Source organism: Betta splendens, chromosome 6 (genome assembly GCF_900634795.4).
Source record: "Betta splendens chromosome 6, fBetSpl5.4, whole genome shotgun sequence".
NCBI lineage: Eukaryota > Metazoa > Chordata > Actinopteri > Anabantiformes > Osphronemidae > Betta > Betta splendens.
The window spans coordinates 16,652,576-16,669,293 of NC_040886.2; the positions used below are offsets into that span (position 1 = coordinate 16,652,576).

The window sequence follows — 16,718 nt, forward strand, 5'->3', positions numbered from 1 at the left end:
GGAAATGCAGTGAAGCTATAACAGCCCTGCTGAGATCTATCAGCAGCCTGTGGTATTTCCTAAGGAGATGTACGGTCTGTCTGCGGGTCATGTTACAGTGCCTTTATCCCACTGACTGGTATTTTTTGCTTCCTGTGATGTCATGCGATTCCTGTAAAGTGTTCTGTGTTATGAAGTAGCCTGGGAGAGCTTCACTAATTAAATTGCTATTCTTGCAAACATATTACGGGAGGGCCTGCTCCTATTCTTAGTTATTTCCTCTCACTTCATTTGATGCATTAGGGCACAGATGAGTCCTATTGTACTGTAGACTGTATGACTAATACATGTATGAATGCAATGTACTGCACATTCAAATACATAGGATGTGTTTTTTTTAATTATCTTCATATATGCAAAGAATTTGAAAACTTGAGGGCGTAATGTTCCGCAATTAGCATTCAAAGTGGTTTCCTGCATGTAAATGCTTGTCCTAAAATAAAAACTGAAGCTGCAGTTCCTTGTTTTGGTTATTTCAGTTTTTAAATATGATTTATATTGGCATGTAGCATCTTTTAGTGGAGCATTGTGATGTTCAACCAAGACATAATACTCACTTTGTGCAGCAACTCTGTCTCTGGGGCTTTTTGGACTCTATGGGCTCATTCAGTCATTTATTTATGGATTAAAACAAGCGAAGCTTAAAAATGAATCCTGTAGTTTTACAAGGGCTTTTATGTATATTATATCCTGTAAAGGGGTTAACTAACTAGATTATATTCGCCTCGCTCCTAAAAAAGTTGTTAAAAAGTTTAAAGACAAGAAAAAACACAAGCGTTGTTAGCTAGCAGCGCTAGCTCGCGCTGCTGGTTGCCTGGCAACGATTTGAACCGAGACACCGTCCGGCACGTAGTCAAGTTGTTATAAGATACTAGTACACATTTATTTGAATAATAAGGTGGTCTAGATATACTTAAAAATAATAATAATAAATAATACTTTGTTTTGACTGAGCCAGATTATCTATGCATTTTGTGTAAAATAAACTAGATTAGCCAAATTCAATTTAGCTTGACGTGGGAGTGTGATCTTCTTATCTAGTTAGCAGTTAGCGGTTAGCTCGCTCAACAAAATAAATATGTCTTCCAAGGTCAAACATGGAAGTCAAACTTTAAGTAGGTAAGTAAGGTAAACACCATTTACTAATATAACTGTCATTTTATTTATCTGGTCGTAGCCTGTGTTGGGGTCTTCGTTCAGGCCAACAGCAGACGTTGAAAACTATCGTTTTCCTGTCTGGTTTCCTATTTTTATGAATGAAGGCGGGGGTCAGTGAGCTTTTGTTATTTTCTGGACTTCACCACCAGGGGATAGAGCGACATGCAGTCAGAGTAGCGTCCGAGCTCTCTCTCTCTCTCTCTCTCTCTGTTCTGGGCTGCGAGTGTGCGCGTTCCTCGCTCAACATAAAGGCGACGTCCGGGGCTAAACGCTTGTAGTTCGTGGAATGGAGGAGTCGGCGGGCAGCTGCAGCCCCTGATCCGTGCTAGGCTGGTGGCCGAGCGGCAGACCGTGGTGGGAGCCCCGCTAGCGCAGAGTCGAAGCAAAGCCTCGTCTGTTGCCCTCTTTTTCCCCCCTTCTCCGTTTTCTCGGCGAAACCCGACACATTAGCGGCTTCACCTCTAGTTCGGATGGCAGATTCGGGCTAATTAGCCTCCGCGTTTCGCAGTCCAACAGTGTAAACGGAGAGGATTGCCCGGATCTCGCTGCAGCGTTACACATGCCGTTAACTTTGAACCAGAGGGACAACCCCTAAACCCACTTTCACGCGAGGGACAGGCTCTCGGAGACCTCATCATCCTCCACTTTATGAAAAGGACGCGTCTCGGCAAAAGGTGATCGGAGAACCCGCTGGGACCATGGCGGCCACTTTATCGGCGGAGGAGGAACAGGTAGGCCTTCATAGTTGTGTTTACACGAATTCCTGCCCGCGTTCGTTCGCCCGTGGCTGCTGGCCTCGGTACCTGGGCTCCGCTCGGCCCCGTGCTCGGCCCCGTGCTCTGCCTGTGCCCGACGCGGCCACCGGCGGCGGCGGCGGCGGCGCGCGACGGCGGGTTTGTTGCGAAACTGTCCTAAAGGCTGAGCGGAAACATTGTATCGATTTCTGGCGCATTATTGCTGCCGTTGCATCACCGCCGGTTCCTCTCCAGCGGCTCAGCAGAAGTGTTGCGAAACAGGCCGAGCTGGCCTTTACCAGCCTCCACAGATGTGAAATGATTCATTCCGCGTCGTGGAGTTGTTCCTTCGTGGGCACGCGTCGTGATATCAGCCGGGCTCCGTCCACGTTTGTGTGATTGAGAACTGCGTGCGGTGGAAACGTGGCTACGGCTTTACAGCTCCACAGCTCGAACTGTGGGGGTGAAAACTGGGTCGACCGTAACATCTAGGCATCGCACAACAGCGTGAAGGCTGTGGAATACATGTGATAACAGTTGGTGCAGGCTCCAATAAAAGATTTATATAAATAAGTCTTAATGTTGGGACTGACTGACCCGAATTTGGTTAAAATCACCTTAAATTTAAGATGCATATTGATGAACATGTTGTGCTTTTAACACTTAACACCATCACTGAGGGTCCAATTGATAATGACTTTAAAATAATATTGAAGGATTATGTTACATATGCAGGATTATGCCATTGTAGTGGATGGGATTAATCTTGGTTTGTGTAATCTGTAGTGGATCCACAACACCAAAAAGTAAATCCAGAGGAAATAAAATGAACATACACTCTCCAGAACATTTATTGTGGGTCAATAATGACGTTTACATTACTCCATTTGTAAGCCGCCTTCTTCTGTGGGGCAGATTTCATGCCTGCTCTCCTCACTGATTGCCCTCATCACCTGACCAGCAGAAAGCCTTATCTGGCCACTCCATTTCCTGTGTGAGCAGTGGGGTGGGGTGTAGTGCGTGTGTGTCAGGGTGTCTCTCAGGGGGTACATGGGTGTAGTGGAACTTTATTCTAAAGGCAGCTGTTAAAAGCATTTCCACTATTCGGGGGGGGGGGGATATACTCATGTGCTTTAGAACAGTGTGTGTGTTTGTGTGTGATTTGTGCTGTATCTACTCCCAGGAAGCAGTGGAGTGGGAGAAGGTAGGGAACAGAGAGATGGTGGCGCTATTGACTTCCTGTTTTGGTATTGACTAGTGCCAAATGGGACTTGCTTAGGTAAAGTGAAGCAGCTTGTACCTGTAACTAGATTAGCAGACATCTGGATTTAAATAGATTTTGAACAATTTTGACAATGTCAAGGGCAGGTAGTCCATCCCCCAAACATGGAATTCAGAAATTATAAATGGTAATAAAATAAAAGAAACTGTATCAGCCCAGTCTGCAGGGCTAGATATGAACATGATGCTGGGGTCACTTACCTTACGCATTACCTTAGTGTTCAGAGGGATTTCTTTCAGTTTAGAGTTTAATACAGTCACCCCCTTCAATATGACTCCTCCTGGCTGGAATGTGAATGTAACAGGAAGTGTGTCAGTTCTGAGACCATTTCTTGTAATGCACTAGAAAAGATCCAGTTTAGGTGTGCAAGTAGGACGGACAGTATATAACCATAAACCCAGATAGTCTCAATGAGGTGCAGCCGTTCATAACACCATTAAATTAAATTGCATTACCTTTTTTTGTTAGACCTGAACTTTATCTAAAATATTATCTACAATAGTGTTATTGATGTGTAGCTGTTCCCTTAGGCTGCTTTCATGCAAAAGTGTCAGATATACCTTAGGATTTATGGCCTGTCTGTGTCTTATATAAGAGCAAATTAAATGTATTAGGTTTGCAGACTTTTGGTTGGACAAACTGCTTTTAAAGAAGTTGCTTTGGAAAAAATAATGAAACTGAAAGTGTGAAAATTCCAGATGTACAGCATTTTTAGCACTACACTGGTGATCTATTAGTGTCTGAAGTGGCATTTTCTCAGTCTAGTGCATGTTCTGAAAGTATTTAGGCCGTAATATGAGTGAACAATAGTGTGATTTTGAACACAGCCTTCTCTTACCAGTGAGTTTTTCTTGGAATAATCTTCCACCTTCTTTGTAGACTTTGGTTTTTGGGCAATTTAACAAAGAACCACTTCATTCAATTCAGTAGCTCCTATCACAACAGTGTCCTACAAGTTAGGTTCTTAAACTGCTTTAAATCTCTTGCTTAACATATCAAACTAAAGACATAGAGTACAGAAAGAGTACAAGTCAATTAATATTCCTGTCAGATAAGATAAGCCAGAATTAAATGTTGCACATTTAATAATAAAGAAGTTGGAGGAAACTATCTCCTGTGATATCAGAACTGGAGCAAGCAAATATTTATGCATCCTACAGGAATAGAAGAAGTCACTCCTCCTCCTTCCACTTCAGTCCGGTGTGCGATCATGAAAACAAACTGGTTCATCCTCAAATTCCTTTCCGGCGGATATGGCCCCTAGTGCAGAAAAACCAAACAAGACCGGCTTCTCCAGGAACAGAGGGTCACTGCCTGGAGCTGGCAAGCTCTCCTTAAAAGGCTAAGAGAGAGAGAGAGCAGCTGTCAGACTATTGAGGCTTGGAAACCCGAGTGTACCTGACAGCAATCTGACAGGAAGTTGTCTTTGGCCTCCACTGAAGGATTAACACTTCACAGTGAAGCAACAAAGAGCTGATTGCCCACATTAGATAGGACTTGTGAACTGATAAAAGAATAAAAGATGGTCTAATATATTTTAAAATGAACAGCCTAGTGGTGAAGCTACTTTGTTAAACATTACAAGAGTCATGTTTCATTTGCTTTGTCTATAAATATTTCAGAGTCATAAAATGAGAGGTCCGGAAATACATATTTTTGTAAGTGCCATTGCCCAACCCGAGTTTGCTGAATCTGTTTAAAAGAGATTTAGTGAAGTGTTCAGAATGCTCCTGCTTTCCATTTTTTCCCCAGATTCGGGTGTGAACCAACTGCAGCTCTGTCAGGTGCAGTCATCCCTCATCCCTTGCATGTTAAAGCATCTGCACAGAGCAGAAGCTGCAGGCCCTTCTGTGTCTGAAAGCAGAGGCTTTCCTGGGGAGAGACAGTGGCGTCCTGTCTTCGGGCTCGGTGCTTGTCAGCGATGATCACTGATTTGTATTCCTGAAGAGCCGTCCACTCCCACAACTTGACTTCCTGTCTCCTATGCATGCTTTACCGCTCCTCTGCCTGACCAGAGAAGCGGAACCCTGTGTTTGAAGTGTGAGCTTTCATTGCCGCCTCTGTCGCCTTTAGACAATTCACTGGGTGCTGACTTGTTAACTCTGTGGGTGCTGAGGGTGGTGGAGGGGGAACGAGAGCGGGGAGGAGGTCAGGGAGCTCCTGAAAGACTTCTCTCTAAATGAAAGTCTGAAGCGATAGGATGGTGAATAAATTCTAAATGTGTCTGAGGCATAATGCCAAACTGAACACGTTAGATGAGTTATGTGTTAGTGTAAGGAATGTCACGTCAGTCAAAGCGAGCCATCATTATATGGGTCTCGGTATCAGGTTTTACGGCTTGGCGTCCTTGCCCCTTTTCTGGGGTTCTCTGCAGCTACATTTCACAAGAAGCTAATCACCATCTCGAACCTGGAGCATGGTCAACGTCGACGCTTTACCCTCACAGGGCTTTGCCACTTAATCATTCCTCCAATTGAAGAAGGTTCCTACAACAAACCAAGCAAAATGCTTTTAAATCCTACAGCTAATGACATACCATCACCATCAACAACTTGCCAGCCAACAACTCCTTTGATACTGGTTCATATATCAGCCCTTGATACTTATGAATAGTAAAACTAACCAGTACTCTTAAACCTCAATATATTATATTTGTTAATAGGGCAGTTTTAAGGCATTTTATAAAGGCTGTGAACATTATTCACACTATGGTTTTTAGTAAACGCTGTAGCTTTACTTGTTCTTTTTAGATCAACCACAAACTAGATTTTTTTGTGTAAGTGGCAAATTGTTGCCCCAAAATAGCTGTGGTTAACACGAGATGAACTAGCAAAACTGGCTGACTGCACAAATTACAGTTCACACTCTTCATTTTGTACCTCCCTGTCTATGTGCACTCACAGTAAGTCGGGCTTCCACTATAAAACAGTACGCCATATGGTAAATGTCTTTCCAAGCCACCGACTTGTGTCAAATATTCTGGGAAACGAGGGGTAGCGCTTCCCCTTGATCTTGTATCACGTTTAAAACCTAGTTTCATTTCCGTCTTGTGTGACCTGTTGATTGTGAGTTTGTGACCTGTGATCTGTGTCCGTTTCAGGCTACCAGGCAGTTTCTGGAGGAAATCAACAAGTGGACCAGTCAGCATGGAGTGTCTCCTCTGTCCAGAGACTTGGCTGTCAAGTTCCTCATGGCTCGCAAGTTTGACGTCCTTCGAGCCATCGAGCTGTTCCACAGTTACAGGGTAAGGAATGGTGGACAAGACCACAGGGGAACAGGACTCCATCTATTTATGTGTACACAATATTAGAAGGGACTCGAGTATGTCAGTAATTGTCACCCAAAATACTCTGTATTTTGAAAATATGGGTGACAATTATGTTGAGCAGTGTTTGGCGACTCCTTCCAACGGTAAAGAGAGGTGGTTGGTGCTTTAGTGCGGTGCTCTAGGTCATGTACAGTGATGCTGCTTGCTTCATCTATTTCAGATACAACTATTTACATTAAAAGGATGTTTACCCATTTGAGAAATTTCTATTCAGAAAAATATTCGTGTATGTCATAACTGTTTCAGTCTTAGTCTTATCGAAATAATTCACACCCACACTGGAAGAGTCTGTCTTGTTTCTAACCTTTTATTGCTAATTATACAGTAAATCAGTCAGGCTTTCCACTAAAACATCTGTATTATTCTTGTCTATTTGACCAGTCATTTCATTTTAAACCTACGCAGCATGTATTAACCACACAGCAGAGCTGCAGGTAGATCCTGAGGTAGGGTGGTAAACAAAATTTGGAGCATCATTACAACCAACAGCACAATTACACATGGTGTTTTTATTGAACACATTTCTTCAGAAGCCTTAGTCAAGCAAGAGATTGTCTAAACACCCAAAACCTCAGGCCCTAAGGCCAAATGCACTCGCACACAACCTCACAGTGAAACATTAAAGGGATATTTTAGGAAACGGTGTACAAGCTGTTCAGCTGCGAGTTTGGAGTTGATCACAAAATAGGTGCAGTGTTCTCGATGGTAAAGTTTACTGGTTGGTATGGCTGAGGTTCTGAGGTTTGCATAAATAAGGGACGTTACCAAAGTTTCACAGGAAAGGGCGTGTTGGCCCACAAGTTAAAACACGGTGATAAAAATGGGACATATGTTAGCGTAGACGGTTACAATTAAGCTTCTCTGCACAGCAAGCTGTTTCTGTATTTGTTGGGTTTTTGAAACATTTACAGAAGAACAAAAGCTACTGAATGCATTTTCAATGAGCATTGATGCTCTTCTCCTTTTTGTTTCCTGTTTATTTTTTATGTTCTTTGCCGCATCCCTGGGGGAACTCTAGGGTGACACAAGCCAAAGTCTGCGACCAAATGGGCCGAGCCCTGGAGTTTGTCCCTGTCTGTATCTGCTGTAGAGTTTTCGAGAACTCACTGTGCATAAACAAATGAAGCAGAACCTAATCTAATGTAGCAGAGAAATGTGACTCTTGACTACCCATCACCGATATAGCAGTGGATGATATTATGATGATCATGTCGGAAAATGATAATCAGCCACTGCCCTGAAACCGCCAGTGCCAGGCTGCAGGTCTCATTTACCATATAATCTGGAAATAACCTCTACATTCAAACATAATTAAAACATTGCCTCCCAACCCACGTAATAACCGCCATCAGCTTCAAAGATAATATCTAGTTCTGTCCCTAAATGGTCTATAATGCTCTAAAGTTCATTCCGAGCAAACCTGACATGCAAAATGTGATTAATGTGCTCAGATCTCCTCCAGTTTGTCCACCACAGCAAATGGATGATTCCCACACATCTAATGACCTGAACAGCTTCAACAGGGTTTTATTAAATTTACTTCTTATGTCACCAGTAAACAGTTTGCCTTTATCAACTCATTCCTGAATGCCTATTATGCGACTTTGACTACAGGTTTAGTTTCTCCAGACATGGCACAGATCATTAAACTGGGTTTAATGCTGCGTCAGCACCAGTACAGAGCCTGGGACAAGTAATTTGTCAGAACAACTCGAGGGAGAAATTTTCCATTGCTTATTTGTTTGGGGGTTGTTCCATAAACCGGCCAAGTTGGCACTCAAACAAAGGTGGTTGATAGTGTAATACTTGGCCTAAAATATTTTTATTGTCCCGTCTAATGTAACGGCCCTGCGGGTAGTTTCAGTCAGACGTTTCTTGGAACCCAACAGAGCTGGTTGTATGTTTAAAAAAGCTGATTCTTAGTGGCAGAAATTAATGTTTAGGCTCATAAACAATTTAACAGGAAGCTAAGGATGTTCACATGTTATTATTTCAAGGTGCTATAATCAATACTCGTTTACTCTGGGTATTTTAGCATCTTTTAACTTCATGTTTGTTTTTGCATGAATGGCACTATGTGCTCGTGTCAGTACCTGCCAACATCTACTGCAGTGAAATAGAAAACATCATCTATGCATTGAGTAGCAAAAACTGAATTATTCTCCTTGGTGGTAAATTATACTTTGAAAACGTTTTACACTACAATCTATCTTCTCTTAATCCCATAGTCACAGTTTAGTTTGTTAAATAGTTTGTTTGTTCCTGTGTTGTATGCTGCTATTAGAGTGAGGTACAGCTGACGTGACATATGACTTCCTGCATAACTGTTGTGTTATGGTTTTGGAAGACATGACTGGAAAAATACAACATTCACAATTGGCTAGAATAATATTAGACAAACAAGGGATGAGTGTGAAACCAATAAATGAAGCGACCTTTTATTATATGTTATTGTTCAAATGAAAATCCAGTGTAAGAGAGGTTATGAGTGTATCATTCTGTTTTTATAGGGTGTGATCGCAGCTTAATCACTGGTCTGCATATGAAAAGTGACAATCACTAAATAAACCTGTGAATGAAAATGACACTTAGATTTTGCTTGGGATTTCTGCACTGCAAGTTCAAGTAACTCCCACACACCCACAAGGGAAAAAAGTAATGGAACAGACAAACAACTTACAGACAAAGATCCTCTTCTTAGGAAAATAAGGCATGTAATTCTCTATTGTTCGTAGAGAGGAATCCACCTCCGTTTAACAGCCTCTTACAGTAACTCCATGGCCTGACTTCACCTGTTGTGGTTTTTTTCTTTCTCAGGAAACACGTCTTAAAGAAGGAATCGTCAGACTTCAGCCTCAGGAGGAACCTCTTCGCTCAGAGCTGCTCAGTGGAAAGTTTACTGTGTTGGTGAGTCTGTTCTTTATATGTCCTCCACATTTGGCAGAAGTTAAATGGAAAACTCCTGCCTATTGTCATATCTCAGAACAATGAACTAATTATACAGGTGAACCCCTGTAACATCCTTGTTACACTTTCACTAACAAGCACTGTCTGTGCTTTTATCTTTATCTTGCTAAAACGGGATTTCTAAAAAATGTGAAAAACACACTTGTGGCATTTTGTTCTGGAGGAACCAACGCGCTCAGTGCCACAGTCAGTGTGGGAAAGCCAGTGCTGAGACAAGCATTGTTTTTGCTTTTGATGGGTTGGGTATGAAATGACAGCAGCCCTATCTTTTACGGTTTCATTTTACACCCACACATTCAAATGTAGCTTATCGCACTCTTTGTTGTTGTTGTTTTGACGATGATATTACCGTGCTCATTTCATCTGCCATATCTGGGGAACTTAAGCACGCCTTAATTCTATTAAACACGGAATAGAATTAGTCAGCCGCGACAAAGGCAACAACAATGTTTCCTGTGCTGCACATACACAATCTGTCTTACTTTGGGTGTTTTTCCATCGTCTGGAGGTTACCTTCTCTGACGCTTTCAGTAGCTATCACCGAGGACCCTTAATACTTAATTATGATGGACTTCACTTTAAGCCAAGCAGTCTTTCTTTGCCAGATAAGTTTAATCTCTTCTCAGCCAAATCACAAAGACATGTCCCTTCTCCAACTCTCTCTCTCTCTCTCTCTCTCTCACACACACACACATCTGCACACACTCATGGTCTCGTGTTTCCCTGCTTCCTTCCCTATTGACGTGCCACAGTGGCATTGATGCTGCACATCCTCTTGTCTGACGTCTGAGTTCTCCAGGCTCAGCAGAGGGCTTCATATCCTGTCTGAGGTATTTTTAGCCCCCGTGCCCAGGAACACAGTATTATTAGCTTACAACAGTCAGTTCCAGCCACATCTTTGGTTGGTGACTTCATTCAAAATGAAGCCTTTGGTTGTCATGATATGAGCCGCCTTGACATGAAAAGTACGGTCTACCCCTTCAGGGTAAAGACGTGCATTGATATTATTGACAAACTATTCCTCCCACTGAATTGTTGACAGTCACTTTTGGCAGTGTTCCAGCGACTAGTATACGAACCTAAGTGCCCCCCTGTGGTCATTTTTCATCCTTCGTTTCCACATAGTTTCCAGGCTGTCCCGTCACCGATGTACAGCTCCTATAAATGACACAGCACAGACACATATTATATAAGTTAGTGCAGGAAACGGACCTGAGATTCTATTGAACCTGTCACACAGCACTGTCAGTGTGCGTAAGCCTGGTATTGTATATCTTCAGAGTGCACGGGATCCCTCTGGGGCCTCCATCGCTCTGTACACGGCCAAGCTTCACCACCCCAACAAAACGGGCAACCACGTGGTGCTTCAAGCGCTCTTCTACCTCCTGGATCGGGCTGTAGAAAGGTGAGTGCTGTAGTTTCACGCCGATAGCCTGGATTTGAGAAACGTAATAAGTTTAAAATAAGTACAGTAATAAATATTTTGTGGGGCAACTACTGTATGCCATCCACCGTTTGTGTTAAAACACCATATATCTTCTCTATATGTCTCTTACCCCTTGCAGCTTTGAGACCCAGAGGAATGGCTTGGTGTTCATCTATGACATGGCAGGATCCAACTACACAAACTTTGAGCTGGACCTGAGTAAGAAGATCCTCAACTTGCTCAAGGTTAGAAATACTGTCCTACTGCTAGAGATGTAGTGGTTTATCATCTGGAGGTGTTATAATGACACACATGGAGCCCCCATGTCCTGAATTTATATAATATCTATAAGCAGGGTTATGAATAGAGAAAATAAAATTATATAGGATTTAATTGTCTCTGAATTATGCTTGTCATTAGGAAATTATGAACTGAAAGACCATCAAGAACTTTAGAAAATGCACCATGTTGATTATTTGCCAAAGCCTTTAAAAGAATAGAGTCAGAATCTGTTAAATGTATCTCTAATAAGCCGTGCTGTCTCCCTCCACCAGGGGGCGTTCCCTGCCAGACTGAAGAAGGTGTTGATTGTTGGGGCCCCAGTTTGGTTTCGAGTGCCCTACAATCTCCTCAGTCTGCTTCTCAAGGAAAAACTGAGGGAGAGGGTAAATGGAAAAAATCCTTCAGTTTCTATAGTTTGATTCTACACATCAGTCCTTTTGCACCACAACAATTATATTCATGAAATTTTCAACATAAGATGTATTAAGGTATATTATGCATTAAATCAGAGGGTTATTCAGTGAGTCTAATTGATGTGATTTAAGATTTGGAGATGCTAATTCATCTCTGGGACATGTTTGAGGACTATTTATGCAAGTAAAGTAAATGAAAGAAGAATTTAAGGTTATCATTATCCTCATTTTATATTGTGATAATCACCCTCTCAAATTATCAACTCCAGGTTCAGATGGTAAAAATGGCGGAGCTGCGCCAACACCTTCCCAGGGACTGTCTCCCTCAGCATCTGGGCGGCTTGTTGCCCCTGGATGCTTACAGCTGGAACCAACAGCTCCTGGCAGGCCAGAACGGTAGAGCGGACCCAGTGGATGAGCTGGTGGCCATTCCCCTGGAGGATTCCTCCATTCATGTACCTGGGCCGGAGTCTATGCGTCCACAGGAGCTGCTGGTACATCTGGGCAGGCTGCAGCGCTCGGGCATCCATCAGGAGTACGAGGAGCTACGCAGGGAACTGCCACCAGGAACCTTCCACTGTGCACAGTGAGTTTAGGGTTGACATTTATGTACTGGATCTGGACTTATTTCACAGATCTGGTTTCAGGCTCCTTGTTTATCACATGCATTAAAAAGGTTGTGTAAAATATGTATGTCTCAACTGATTCAACGGACTGTGTTATTTGTCCACAGAGCAGCCTACAATCAGGAGAAGAACCGCTATGGAGACGTGTTGTGCCTTGATCAGACGAGAGTTCGTTTGAAACCCAGAAGGAACGAGGTTGGTGCGGTTTTTCACAACTCCTCTTTATTACAGGTGTCATCTCTACAGGTTAGAAGCAGTCGGCTCAGGGTTATCACTGTCACTCAGCTGCATATTTTGAGGATGTGTGCAAAGCCTGGAAACGTGCAGATAACTGAGCAGTACAGTGTTGTCAGATCCTTCCATATGCCAAAGCTCTGCTGTCTCCACAGAGATCAGATTACATCAACGCAAGCTTCATGGACGGCTACAAACAGAAGAATGCTTATATTGGTACTCAAGGTACGATACGTCCTGTTTCTGGTGTGCTGTATTGCACTTCATGAACATTAAGAGTTTATTGCAAGCTGTATAAAAATGTTTGTGAATGGAACATAAACATTTCATTCATGATTTGAGCAGCATACTTACCACACCTTATTATTGAATCTTGATCTGCTAATCAGTTTATTTGGCTGTATTTAATTTGTTATTATCCTGGACAACAAGTTATTATCTGGCCCAGTTATAAAGAACAGAAAATAACTGGGTCAGCGTGGCATTAGTTGTTATTTGTATTAGGGCTCATTTTTCTATTTGTAAATTCACCCTTCAGAATTTTTTGGTGATTATTTCATATCAGAAGACAGAGTAAAATTAAAAATATTAAACACCAGTGAGTTGGACAATCGGGCCAAATTGGCAGGATGTTGGCAGATATGGAGACGTTTAGGAAGAACGGTAAACGTTATTTTGTTAAGGTTTAGTATGTGTAGATTATTTTTCTTGCCATCAGAAATGCTCCATTGCTTTTGAGCACTCAGTCATTTCTAGAGTGATTTAAATGTTTCCGTTCTGTTTCACTGTAGGACCACTGGAAAGGACGTACGGTGATTTCTGGAGAATGGTTTGGGAGCAAAATGTCCTCGTCATTGTCATGACAACCAGGTAAGTTGAGTTCTGTTCTTAAACAGGGTATGCTAAAAACAATAGCCGGTTAGCATTAGTGAAGATACAACTTTCCAAAAACTGCCTCTGTGCTGTAGGACCGACGAGGGCAGTCGGAGGAAGTGTGGGCAGTATTGGCCTCTTGAGGAGGGGGGACAGGAGGTCTACGGCCACTTGGCGGTGGTCAACCAACGGCTGGACCACCACACCCACTACAACCACACCACACTGGAACTGCACAACACTGAGGTACAACCATCAACCGCTGAGTGAGTCTTTAGGCAGACAAGGCCATCGTTGAAATGATTGGAACTGAAAGATGCAAATCACAAATACTGTCAGCAGAATGTTCCTGGATTTCAAATTAGTACTGCAAAATTCCATTTCCTGTCTTTGAGGTCAGATCAAAGCAGTATAAGCAAGTCCAGATGGTCTCCCACTGAAACTAGGCCTTCTCGTCATTCTTAGTTTCCTGTCTACATATGAATTAAATTAACAATGCAGTGTGTCAAGTGCTGAGCACAGAGCCAGGCAGGCTGTTTCCAAGCTAAGCCACTCGGCCGTGTGCTCCAGCTTCATATTCAGAGCTTGAATTCTTTCACCTTAGCCTCAAAGAATACACATTTCCTAAAATGTAACGCTGCCCTTTCTAAATCTATTTCCTTATGCATCCAGACGTGTGAACAGAGACAAGTGAGTCATTTCCAGTACCTCAGTTGGCCTGACTACGGTGTTCCCACCTCAGCCGTGACTCTCATCGACTTCCTGGGAGCTGTGAAGAGACAGCAGAGGAAAATGGTGAAGGCTCTGGGTCTTCAGTGGACAGGCCACCCGCTGGGACCCCCAATGGTGGTCCATTGCAGCGCAGGGATTGGGAGAACAGGTGAGGTCTTCACACTGTGCCTGTCTGGAGATCAGACCTCAACCAGAAAAGCTTCAGCTCGTCTCGTTTCTCTTAAGATCGTGGTAACTGTGTTTGAGCGTTACGACTAACTACAATGTATTGTTGGCAGGGACCTTCTGCGCCCTGGACATCTGCCTGTCCCAGGTACAGGACGTGGGCTCACTGAATGTGTGCCAGACGGTGCGGCGCATGAGAACACAGAGGGCTTTCAGCATTCAAACCCCAGACCAATACTACTTCTGCTACAACGCCATTCTGGAGCACGCCCAAAGACAGGGCCTGCTCCCGTCCAATCAGTGAGCTCCAGCCACGAGCTCCAGCCACGAGCTCTGGCGCCGATCCGTGAGCCCTGAGAGGTTGACACCTGATCTGTTAACTCCGAGCCGTGTTGTGTGACCAATTAGTGAATCCAGGAAAGTAACTTCCTCACAGTTTAGTCTTGTGAAACTAGGCCTTTCTTCTTTGGCAGACAGTAACATGAGCCGGTGATAAGGCTGCTGTTGATACTGTAGCTGCCAACAATGTGATGTTTTCTTTTCTGCTGGACATATCTCGGCAAATCTGTGGTGGAGTGGACAACCTGCTCCATTGCTTTGCAGCTTTGTTGTGTGAGCGGTCAGGTACATTGAGGTCAAGTTCATTAACCTTTTGTTTATTTATTTTAAAGGGCAAAAACATGGACATGAAAAGAGCAATTCATTACAGAATTATTACAATATCCACCCAAGCTTCATCAGTTCTAGCTGGACTGAAGCTTTCACAATGTGGCCATTATCACCATGTTGCTTCACCCTAATGACTTCTGTGGAAATTCATGCTTTTGGAGGCGAATTAATTCCACATTTATTTTCAGCCATGAATAATAACTTGGTTCGAGGAATGAGATCAGCACCAAGCAAAATTCAAACGTTTTGGCCACTGCACAGCTTCATACACTGATTTATTATACACAGGAAGTCTAATCTCCACTGTCAGACAACAATAACAGCGCAGGTATAGCACTTCCTGTCCAGTATATAGTATCTTTAGTACATGGTATATGGACGGTACGAGCTAGCTTTGCTTTGTCCCAGGCTGTCGTGCTAAACACAAGGTGAACCCACCCAACCCGTTGCAGTGCAGAATTCCACTGAATAGAATATTCCACTGAGGTTGTATGTTCTCCTCTGCCTCACTAGGTGTCACTGAAAGGCAGTAAGGAGCAGTAAAGCACATTCTCACCTGTCACCATTAGATTTCTCTTAAAAAATTGTACATATGAATTTTAGTTTTTCTAAAGATCTGTTCCAGGTCCACTAAACCCAGACGCTTTGATGTCTCCACTGACCAGTGTCTCCGGCTGCCTTTGCTCAATAGCAGTGCCACTGTGCTTGTGGGAATGTATGGCTGAGCCCACCTACACACCTGTCCAGAACTAGAGCGTGCATCTGTGTAAACCATCGGTTAAGACCTCATGAGTAGTGCAATATTTCCTCTTTTCGTTTTGACACATCATGTCGTAGCACTTTTTAACTATTCCCAGTGTGCTGAGATTAGTCATTGTGGCGATAGGATGAGATGACAAAATGTAATAGTAGTAGTCCACATTTCATGCAGGGATAACTAGTAATACCTAAATATGACTGTTGGGCTAAATGTACATGTCTAAATAGAGCTTTATTGAAAAAATAAAACAAGAGGATTTTACAAGGAAACCAGAAATGATTGGTGGGTGAGCTGATTATGCATGCACAAATCTGTGCCTACACCCTGTAAAGTCCTTCTTGGGCACTTGGGTCAGAAATGAAGTAAGTTTTCATTATTGTTGCTTTTAAGTTGTCTAGGCTGTGGTTGTGATCAACACTTTCATCTGGTCCCAGTATCTTGTCAAGATTAGAGTACACGTACAAATGCGGAGTGTTTGTGTTATATGTTGCATTATATTGTTGCCAGGTGAAAAATGCATCCTTTACTACAGAATTCATATTGAATTTGCTTGTAGTGAAGCATTTTTTAAGTCTGCCATCTTCATGCACTCTGATTTGAGAATTGTTTCCTTTCAATAATGGATTCAAAACGTGCCGTTTTATTTTTCTATTGTATTCAGCAACTCTTTTCATATGATTACCCAGGATATACAGTTATCTACATTAATTTTATATTTGTTCTGTTATAACCTATTACTTTATCATTTGTATGATTATTGAATCAAGCTATACTGTAATAAATACAAACGGTCAATGTGTACCTTTTGTGTGGGTTGTTTTTTTGGCTGTGGCAAATTGCCGTATGTTATGTAAAACCCATAGACAGTGACTCGGGTCAGTCTTTTCCTTTTCTTCTTTCCTGCTGTAGAATCCAAGTACCAACCTGTATTTAAACCCTCTTCCGTGCTCCCTAAACCGAATTCACCTCCTTTAAAAGCTTGGTAATGATTAGCTGTCATTCCAGCTGACTGACGACTGAAGGACCAAAC

General features: G+C 42.7%; 1 protein-coding gene across 1 annotated transcript; it reads left to right on the forward strand.

Annotated features, from left to right (window-relative positions):
* Positions 1 to 1,357: 1,357 nt before the first annotated feature.
* Positions 1,358 to 16,489, forward strand: ptpn9a (protein tyrosine phosphatase non-receptor type 9a). Its single transcript, XM_029153986.3, has 13 exons — positions 1,358 to 1,928; positions 6,314 to 6,457; positions 9,359 to 9,448; positions 10,789 to 10,913; positions 11,074 to 11,179; positions 11,489 to 11,599; positions 11,899 to 12,215; positions 12,363 to 12,450; positions 12,645 to 12,714; positions 13,281 to 13,359; positions 13,458 to 13,608; positions 14,035 to 14,242; positions 14,373 to 16,489. The coding sequence occupies exons 1-13, from the start codon at positions 1,896 to 1,898 to the stop codon at positions 14,561 to 14,563; spliced, it is 1,713 nt and encodes a 570-aa protein (XP_029009819.1). The 5' UTR covers positions 1,358 to 1,895; the 3' UTR covers positions 14,564 to 16,489.
* The last annotated feature ends 229 nt before the right edge of the window (positions 16,490 to 16,718 follow it).

Coding starts and splice junctions, on each gene's coding strand:
- ptpn9a (XM_029153986.3), top strand. CDS start 1,896: ATGGCGGCCACTTTATCGGCGGAGGAGGAACAG. Junction 11,180..11,488: donor AGATCCTCAACTTGCTCAAG/GTTAGAAATACT, acceptor TCCCTCCACCAG/GGGGCGTTCCCTGCCAGACT. Junction 14,243..14,372: donor CGCAGGGATTGGGAGAACAG/GTGAGGTCTTCA, acceptor TATTGTTGGCAG/GGACCTTCTGCGCCCTGGAC.